Source organism: Salvelinus namaycush, chromosome 38, assembly GCF_016432855.1.
Source record: "Salvelinus namaycush isolate Seneca chromosome 38, SaNama_1.0, whole genome shotgun sequence".
NCBI lineage: Eukaryota > Metazoa > Chordata > Actinopteri > Salmoniformes > Salmonidae > Salvelinus > Salvelinus namaycush.
In genome coordinates this window covers 19600859-19611187 of record NC_052344.1, presented here as the reverse complement: position 1 = coordinate 19611187, position 10329 = coordinate 19600859, and the positions used below count along the sequence as shown (strand labels likewise).

The 10329-nt window shown below is 43.5% G+C and overlaps 1 protein-coding gene across 2 annotated transcripts; it reads left to right on the top strand.

Moving 5' to 3' along the window:
- The first annotated feature begins 2574 nt into the window (after nt 1–2574).
- Nucleotides 2575–10073, top strand: LOC120032003 (mitochondrial inner membrane protease ATP23 homolog). Of its 2 annotated transcripts, XM_038977909.1 has the most exons (6): nt 2575–2811; nt 3065–3110; nt 8535–8616; nt 8725–8862; nt 8974–9057; nt 9340–10073. In XM_038977909.1, exons 1-6 carry the CDS (start codon nt 2661–2663, stop codon nt 9541–9543), a joined length of 705 nt encoding a protein of 234 aa, XP_038833837.1. In that variant the 5' UTR covers nt 2575–2660; the 3' UTR covers nt 9544–10073. The 2 variants fall into 2 exon arrangements, with proteins under 2 accessions (XP_038833837.1, XP_038833838.1); XM_038977910.1 differs by lacking the exon at nt 8535–8616 and having other exon boundaries at nt 2659–2811.
- The last annotated feature ends 256 nt before the right edge of the window (nt 10074–10329 follow it).

Sequence of the window (10329 nt, the reverse complement as noted above, 5' to 3'; positions counted from 1 at the left end):
GGCATCCAATAAATGTTGCATTACTGCCACCTACTAGACTGGAGTACTCCCCTAAACTTTGCTTAAAAAATTTACACTACACTCACAAAAAAATAAAACCACGCTACTCCAGTATTTAAATCTATTTAGTCCTTCCTCAGGCCAACAACCTGAAAGGATTGGACACCACCACGTAACACACCCTGTAACTCTTCTGATGTCAAGTCTCGCACACCCAAATACCTCTCTGCAGCTGCCACCAGAACCTACATTTTCTACGACTTACGTTCCATCCCTGCAGTACAGTTGATAACCATTGATATAAATGCAACACATCTAAATCATACAGAATAATATATCACTTGTTGGCCTATCCCTCTGTACTGGTACAGATCTACTACTCACACCACTCATCTCAGGATCTGTCCCCCTTGACCAATCTTCCTCTACTTTCTTTACTGCCTCAGCATATGACAACTTCTCCACTACTCTAAACCTGGAAACCTAAACCTGTCTTTCTCGCACGGGAAATTTCTGATCCACAGCCCCATGGGCACCCCTACAATTAACGCATACCACTACATTCCCCAATGCTACACATTCCTTTGTCTCATGCTCTTCTGCACACTTCTCACACTTAGGAACCTCCCTTCTACACACTGCTGCCACATTTTTACTTATTTTTATTTCATCTTTATTTAACCAGGTAGGCGACCTGGTAGTTCTCATTTACAAGTGCGACCTGGCCAAGATAAAGTAAAGTAGAGCGACAAAAACAACAGAGTTACATATAAACAAACGTACAGTCAAAAACACAAAAGAAAATAAAAATAGAAAGATTTATGTACATTGTGTGCAAATGTAGAAGAGGAGGTAGGCAATAAATAGGCAGAGGTGAAAAATAATTTGCATGCCCATAAGCTTGACACCGGTAACAACATAATGCATTTGGCACAAAAGCTAGTACAGGATAACGTATATATCCTAACATCACTGTCGGGCAAAGACTCAAAATCAGAACTCAAAATAACAGACAATGACTTCTATTTAAACCACTCACGACACCCTGTCTGTGTCGCACCAAACGACGAGCATCACAAACATCGGGAATCTTCCCCTTCAGCTGGTCAACTTTTACATTTACTGCTACTCCAGCAATCACTCCTTTCAATGGCACCCATTTCTTGAGAGCAAAACAATTTGCATGTCTTGCCCCTGTAACGGATGTGAAATGGCTAGCTAGTTAGCGGGTACGCGCTAATAGCGTTTCAATCAGTTACGTCACTTGCTCTGAAACCTAGAAGTAGTGGTTCCCCTTGCTCTGCAAGGGCCGCGGCTTTTGTGGAGCGATGGGTAACGATGCTTCGTGGGTGACTGTTGTTGATGTGTGCAGAGGGTCCCTGATTCGCGCCCGAGGTCGGGGCGAGTGGACGTACTAAAGTTATACTGTTACACCCCCATTCCTTTTAACGCGGAGCGCCTTCTCCCTCTGACCAGCAGAAACAAACAATTATCACAAGACAACTTCTGGTTACCTTCACCGATTCCACAGCACTCAACTCTGTTTTCACCCACCCTGAAACCACAAATGGATCAGCGAAAAGGCAAGGGTCCCCCTTTCCCAAGAACTTCACTCCTACTGTCAGACTCATCTTTATCCTGACCCTCGGTGCAAGCCTCGGCTCCGAGAACTTCAGCTCTGATACTTCAACCTCATTCACTTCCATTTCTCCTCAGCTTACTCTGCTTACACTTTCTACCATTCTTCTTTAACAAACCATCTCCCTTTTCCCCACCATTTTTAACTATCTCTCTCTCTCTCAGTATTCCAAGTATACATCTCCTTGTGATAATACTGCACTTCTCCTGACATACATATTGTTCTTGCCTTCTCAAGGGACGCCATTTAACCGGCTGTCACAATCTCCATACAATCAGCACGAACCCCTCGGGATGTAGTGCTCAATTTATAAAGCGGCTGCTTCATCTTGAGGTTCTTCTTCATCAAAAGCTACCGCGACGCTTTTCCATTTCAAATAAGCGCGCTCTTCCAACCACCATCTCGCTTCATCCGACTCTCCCTTTGACAGCATCTCCCAGCAGCCTTTGCGTTTTCTTCTACACCGAACGTGCACGCAGTCAATGTCACTTGCCAATGCATGGAGTGATGTGTTTCAATAAACCTTGTTCGTAATTATATTAGAAAAAGCTAATGTATTTTCTGTAACTAGCTTGCTACAATGTTGTTGCAGACATTAATTTAATCTTTCACCTCTGGCTTACAAGGTCAATTTAGTTTATACTGGATATTCTGTTTTCTCTTGTCAATGGCTATTGATCCAAGCGTGCCTTGACTATGAAAATGGTATATTCTGAATCAGCATGGGTGCATAGAAAAAAGGTGTGGATTCTTCTCCATACATCTCTCATATATATATATATATATATATATATATATATATATATATATATATATATTATTATTAAAAAAACAGTATATCATAGTCATGACACACCGTGTAAGAGCTATTGATGATTGAAATACGAATATCCAATATTAAACTAAGTTGACCTCGGTCTGGTTTACCACGTGATTTGAAAAACAGAGAACGACCTCTCGTTGCTAGGCTGTGCTTGTTCCTAGAAACAAAAGTAGCTATTTTAGAAACAATTTTCATGCAATGGGTCAAACTGAACAGCAAGAAGATGACTATGGATATAACCTATTCCCGGAGAGGAATTCGGGAAAGTTCCAAAAGAGATCGATAGCAGAAAGCTTGTTCACTTTCAATCACAAATGTCAGGTCATGCTACAATTCGCAATGGAAACAAGTAAGCTAACAGGCTAGCAAGCTGATATGTCTGTCATCCTCAAATTATATCGCATGGCAATAGTTAGCTAGATGACCGTGTAACCATTGATGCCATGTTTACATTTGTCATATACGTCATAGCCATGTTTCTAGCTAGCCAACTAGCTAGCTATCGTTGAACAGTAAAGAGACTGTCATGAGTAAGCCAGACACCTGATTGCTGTCAAGGTGCATAACCGATTAGGCCTAATCTCATTCTATATCCCTTTCAGGTCCATATGCAAAGCTTCTCCTTGGAGCCATGAAAAGCTCAGGATGGTAAGTGTCAGCCAGCCACTATCCTCAACAATCACAACTCAACACAGCTGTCAGCTGCCATAATTCTTCTTCTTCCTCCTATCAGTTACCTGCAGACTATAGACACCGTAATGCGTATTGCTGCCTTTCTCAGGCTGGAGAGTGAAAACACACTTCATTATATAAATAGCCTAGGTGCAAACCGATGGAATAAAGAAACCACAACAGCTTCCTTTCTATTTTGCTCCGCCTGTCATTTGAGCCCAAAATAGTTACAAGCGAAAATGTGGTTACACCCAATTTAGTCAGCTCACAGAAAAATATCCTCCTATCCTCAGAATACTGTCTGCTATAACAGAACATGTGTCACAGTAGTACAGTCTCTACCTCCCCACATTCCTCACACTTGCTATCTGAGTGTTTCTCCACTAACAATAACACACTTCCCAATCCAAAATGCCCCAACCTCAGCCTCGTCACCAGAACCCCATCCCTCCTTTCCCTCCCCAGATACCTACTGCCCTTCCTCTTACACAGCCCTTCCTCAGACAAAAACTTCCTACCCCGCTCCTCTCTCTCATACTCACGTTGCCACTCCTGGTCAACACCTCTGCTATGATGCTCCTACATTCCATCCCCCCTAATGGGACCACCACCTCTCCCTCCTGAATGCGGCCTTTGCCACCATATCGGCTGCCTCATTTCCCCCTACCCCAACATGAGTTGGGACCCACAGAAAACCTACCTTGCAGCCTTTCTGCCCCACCTTATAAAGAGCCATCATCAGCTCTATTATCAGGTCTGGGCGTGCCTTTGACTTCCCTTCTCTCAGCGCAACCAGGCTGGCAGCAGAGTCTGAACACAAAATGACAGTTTTAGGCCCCACTTCTTCCACCCATCCCAATGCTCACACTAGTGCTAGCATTTCAGCAGAGAAGACTGAAACTCCATCAGACAGCTGCCCCCCCTGATGTATCTGAAACCGGGAACATGTATCCCAAACTCTGCTCTCCCACTGCCTGGTTTCTTTGATCCATCTGTGAATAAGTGTAAGTAGGGACCCCCAGGCCCACGGCAGATGGGCCTCAACCACCGGAGAAGGCTCTCTACAGTCCTTATTACATCAAGAATGGTCATGTCAACATCAGGCTCTGGCAACAGCCTCCGAGGAACACACAGCCAGCAGACAGGGACCCCCACTTCCAGACCTCCCATTCCTGCACTTGGGTCAGATAGCTTGGCCTACCTCTTCTCACTCCAGTTCCCTCTCCCAATTCCCATGCCTCTCCCAACAGACACCTTGCAGGGTGAGATGATACATTCCCCTGCACTTTCATCCCCATAGCGCATGGCCAGCTTAGCTAGTTGTAGCCTCAACGGAACCTCCTCCATTTCAGTCAACAACGCAGGGATAGGGGTAGTTTGAAATGCCCCACAGCACAACCGCAGCGCAATTGCCTGTACCACATCTGTAGTGTTGTAGCTGCCGCCGACCCAAATGCCATAGTCCCATAGTCCAGCACTGAGCAGATCATTGCTTGGTAAATCATTTGTATGGAGCTTATGTCTGCTCCCCAAGATATCCCGGACAGGCACCATATTATATTAATAACTTTACCACACCTTTCAAAAAAAATAATTCCCCACATGGATCCTCTAGGTCAGGGGTGTCAAACTCATTCCACGGAGGGCCTAGTGTCTGCAGGTTTTTGGTTTTTCCTTTCAATAAAGCCCTAGACAACCAGGTGTGGGGAGTTCCTAACTAATTAGTGATGTTAATTCATCAATCAAGTACAAGGGAGGAGCGAAAACCCGCAGACACTCGGCCCCCCGTGGAATGAGTTTGACACCTGTGCTCTAGGTCATTCACTTCCAACCAAACCTCCATGAATTTGAATGCATTGACCCGTTCCAGCAGTCAACCACACATTTCAAGCCCTGGCACCACCTTCTTTCTTTTAAATCCCAAAATTACAAACTTGGTCTTTGCTGCTTAAATTCTAAATCCCCACTTATCTGCCCAATCCACCACCTTTTCCATTGCCTCTTGCACCTTCTGGACCACAAACAGGATATTCCTTCCTCTTTTCCAGAGCGCCCCATAATCGGAAAACAGGGAAAGGCCAAACCCAGGCCCAACATCCTGGAACATGGCATTCACCATTTATGTTAAACAAAACTGGACTAATTACACTTACCTGCGGTGTCCCATTCTCTATCCCCACTAACTCAGAATAAGCTCCACCAACTTCGACCTGTGTGGTCCGGTTCTTGAAGAAATCCTGGATCCAATTAAACAGCAACCACTCACCCCAGCAGAATATAGCTCCAGCAGCAGTCCCCCTTTACAGAGCATGTCGTATGCCATTTCAATGTCCAGAAACAACACCACCACTCCCTCCTTGTTGGCCAGCGCCTTCTTTATATCACAGTCCAGTACTAGCACTGAGTCCATAGTACACCGTCCTAACCTAAAACTACTCTGGTACGAGGAAAACATACATTTACTCTCAAACATATGTACTAATCTGTCTGTGACCATTCTTTCCATTACTTAACACAGTACAGAGGTCAACGCTATAGGTCTGTATGAACCCGGGTGTGATGCTTCTTTTCACGGTTTTACAATTGGTACCACTAAGGCATGTTTCCACAGTGCTGGTAACGCCCCTTCTCATACTGTATTCATTAACGCCAGTACCTCCTCCAGTACCAAATCATCCAGGTGTTTAAGTTGCTCATAGCATAGCCCATCCAATCCCGGGGCTGTGTTTCCTCCTTGTATCACCCGGTGCAGCTCATTCATTGCAAAAAACACGTTACTCGGGTCTAGCTGCCATAATGCTCGGGTCTAGCTGCCATGACACTGATTTATTGTACACTGAACAAAAATATAAACGCAACATGTAACAATTTCAGATTTTGCTGAGTTACAGGAAATCAGTCAATTTAAATGCATTCATTAAGCCCTAATCTACAAATTTCACATGACCGGGAATACAGATATGCATGCATCTGTTGGTCACAGATACCTTTAAAAAAAAGGTAGGGACGTGGATCAGAAAACCAGTCAGTATCTGGTGTGACCACCATTTGCCTCATGAGGCGCGACACATCTCCTTTGCATAGAGTTGATCAGGCTGTATATTGTGGCCTGTGGAATGTTGTCCGACTCCTCTTCAATGGCTGTGCGAAGTTGCTGGATATAGGCGAGAACTGGAGCACGCTTTTGTACATGTCGATCCAGAGCATTCCAAACATGCTCAATGGGCATCATGTCTGGTGAGTATGCAGGCCGTGGAAGAACTAGGACATTTTCAGCTTCCAGGAATTGTGTACAGATCCTTGCGACACAGGCCATGCATTATCATGCTGAAACATGAGGTGATGGCAGCGGATTAATTGCTTGACAATGGGCCTCAGAATCTCGTCATGGTATCTCTGTGCATTCAAATTGCCATCGATAAAATGCAATTGTGTTCATTGTCTGTAGTTTATGCCTGCCCATACCATAACCCCACTGACACCATGGGGCACTCTGTTCACAACGTTGACATCATCAGCAAACCACACGGCACTACACACGCTGTCTGCCATCTGCCCAGGAACAGCTGAAGCTGGGATTCATCTGTGAAGAACACACTTCTCCAGCGTGCCAGTGACCATCGAGGTGAGCATTTACCCATTGAAGTCAGTTATGACGATGAACTTCAAAACCCTAATGAGGACGACGAGCACACAGATGAGCTTCCCTGAGATGGTTTTTGACAGTTTGTGCAGAAATTCTTCGGTTGTGCAAAACCCATGTTTCGTCAGCTGTCCAGGTGGCTGGTCTCTGACGATCCCGCAGGTGAAGAAGCCGGATGTGGAGGGCCTGGGCTGGTGTGTTTACACATGATCTGTGGTTGTGAGGCCAGTTGGACGTACTGCCAAATTCTCTAAAATGATGTTTGAGGCGACTTATGGTAGAGAAATTAAAATTGTATTCTCTGGCAACAGCTCTGGTTGACATTCCTGCAGTCAACATGCCAATTGCACGCTCCCTCAACTTGAGACATCTGTGGCATTGTATTTTGTGACAAAACTGCACATTTTAGTGGCCTTTTATTGTCCCCAACACAAGGTGCACCTGTGTAATGATCATGCTGTTTAATCAGCTTCTTGATATGCCACACCTGTAAGATGGATGGATTTTCACTAGTGCTCACTAACAGGGATGTAAACAAACACCTTCCTAATATTGAGTTGCACCCCCTTTTGCCCTCAGTACAGCCTCAATTAGTCGGCGCATGGACTCCACAAAGGTGTCAAGTGTTCCACAGGGATGCTGGCCCATGTTGACTTCCAATTCTTCCCAAAGTCGTCAAGTTGGCTGGATATCCTTTGGGTGGTGGACCATTGTTAATACACACGGAAACTGTTGAGCTTGAGAAACCCAGCAGCGTTGCAGTTCTTGACCCAATCAAACCGATGTGCCTGGCTCTTACTATCAAAGGCACTTAATTATTTTTTTGCACATTCACCCTCTGAATGGCACACATACACAATCCATGTCTCCTCCCATTCATCTACACCAATGGTATTCAAACTTTTTCAGCGGGACCCCGTTTTTTTTCGCCAGAATTTCTGAGGACCCCATTTTCCCCCCAAGAAAATTCTGATTTTTTTACATTAACAAATAACCTTAAATTCATTGCATTTTCATCTCTTACCAAAATAAACCAATAAATATATTTACTCTGTAAAATGTCCCATACAATAATCTGTACTCTTAATGTTTTATATAAATTATTTATTTTTAATTGGCGACGCCAGTGCAGTTCCCTAGTGGGGTTGCGACCCCGATTTTGAATCCCACTGATCTACACTGACGTGGATTTAGTGACATCAAAAAGGGATCATAGCTTTCACCTGGTCAGTTTGTCATGGAAAGAGCAGGTGTTCCTAATGTTTTTTTCTCTTTCTATTGTGTTATTGACTGTACGCTTGTTTATTCCATGTGTAACTCTGTGTTGTTGTTTGTGTCGCACTGCTTTGTTTTATCTTGGCCAGGTCGCAGTTGTAAACGAGAACTTGTTCTCAACTAGCTTACCTGGTTAAATAAAGGTGAACTAAAAATGTTTTGTACACTCACTGTAGGTATTACAGGGGTGTCAAACTAATTCTACGGAGGGCCAAGTGCCTGTTTTTTAGTTTTTTTCCTTTCGATTAAGACCTAGACAACCAGGTGAGGGGAGTTCCTTACTAATTACTGACCTTAATTCATCAGTCATGTACAGGGGTGGAGCGAAAACCTGCAGACAGTCTGCCCTCTGTGGAATGAGTTTGACACGTGATGTAATAGATATATCATGCAGGGGGTTTCTTCTTCTTTTTCTTCCATGCTAATGTACATTTGACATCATTATTATTACCCCTTTGTCAAGTATTATTTTGTCTCTTCAGTGCAGTGTACAAAGATAGACATTTCTCCTGTGAAGACTGTGATGGGACTGTCAGTGGTGGTTTTGATGCAACATCATCACAAGTAAGAAAGCTAGAACCGTTACCTTTGTGTACAGGTTCACATGCTACACTGTGTACTTTGTATCTCATCTGTAAGATACCAATTGTCTTTCCCCCTTCCCATTTCTAGATTGTTTTGTGTCAGAATAATATTCACCAGCAGTCCCACATGAACCGAGTGGTTACACATGAGCTCATCCATGCCTTTGACCACTGCCGGGCGCATGTGGATTGGTTTAACAACTTCAAGCACTTGGCCTGCTCAGAGGTGAGACCAAGAGTTGAACGTGCATGTCATGGGGAAATGAATTGTGTTTGTGCTCAGTTTTAATTGTGTTTTAAAGGAAGTCATGTTAATTGTTCAGCTCTTATTTTTCAGATTCGAGCAGCCAATCTCAGTGGGGATTGCTCTTTCCACAATGAAGTATCCAGGTTCAACTTTGGCCTCAAGAAGCACCATCAGGTAATATCTGGAGATCATGTGAATTCACTCCAAACAAAATTATTCTTACTTGTATGTATTTCAGTCAACTAGTATCCTTCATGGTATAGCATAACATGATTTTTCCCATCCCGTGAATTGGTATGTCTGAATTGACAACCGGTTTAGTTGAAACTGTAGTACAATGTAATGGCAAGTATAGCACTGCCTTTTTCAGGGCTTAGCGATTAACAAGAAGTGCTTATGATGGCCAATATTCACTTGAAGAATTCCCTACTTAACCCATTCACTACTACCTATCAGGAATGTGTTCGTGGACGTGCCTTGCGCTCCATCCTTGCTGTTAGGAAGGTGAGCCGAGAGGAGGCAGAGAAAGTGGTGGACGAGGTATTCGACACCTGCTTCAATGACCACGCCCCTTTCGGCCGCATCCCACATGACAAGAAGGACGCCAAGTTTGCCAACAGAGATTTTGAGAACCGAGATCGGTATTACGCAAACCTTTAATGTGTTATTACGTGTACAATTACGTGTAATTTCCATGGGTGCTATTGTGAGGATCCTTTCATAAACCTGGGCAACCTACCACTGCCCTCAGCAGAATGGCTGTGTCAAAAATGGTATGAAATTACCTCCTGAAGGGAAATATTCAGAGTTCTTTCTCTCTGTCATTTAAGTCAAAGGATATAATAAATTATATGTTTTTATGGCACACTTTTGTGGACTCTAATGCTATAACTAAAGAATGTGATGGAGTGGTTTCCTTTTGGACATTGATAAATGTGGCCCAAATATTTTTTGGTCGTCCTTTTTGAGCGGTTCCAAAGTTGGTGTTTGTGAAGGGTATATGATGCCTGTAAAAGTTATTTCAAGACTGAAAGGTGGGGACACATTTCCAAGGGGGACTGTCCACCCCTCTACTCAGCCATGTGGACATACAATGACTGAGAACTGGGAGTTCACTGTAAATAGATTTTATTGTACTGTACTGAATAAGTCAACTTGTTGAAATAAATATTTGATTATTATGAAAATGATATTGAGCCTTGATTATTATCGCATTTATGAATTGACAAAGAAGTTTTAAAAAACGAATTCTACGAAGTGCTCAGTTAATACCCAAGTTACATTAAACAGACACAGCATTCCCTGAGGACAGTATGAAATCTAAATAAGCATGTTTCCTGTTATCAAGAAGCATGCATTAATCCATGTCAGCATCATTCCTTTATCCATCAGATGAGCAAATCATTTATCCATCAGATGAGCAAATCATGTATCCATCAGATGAGC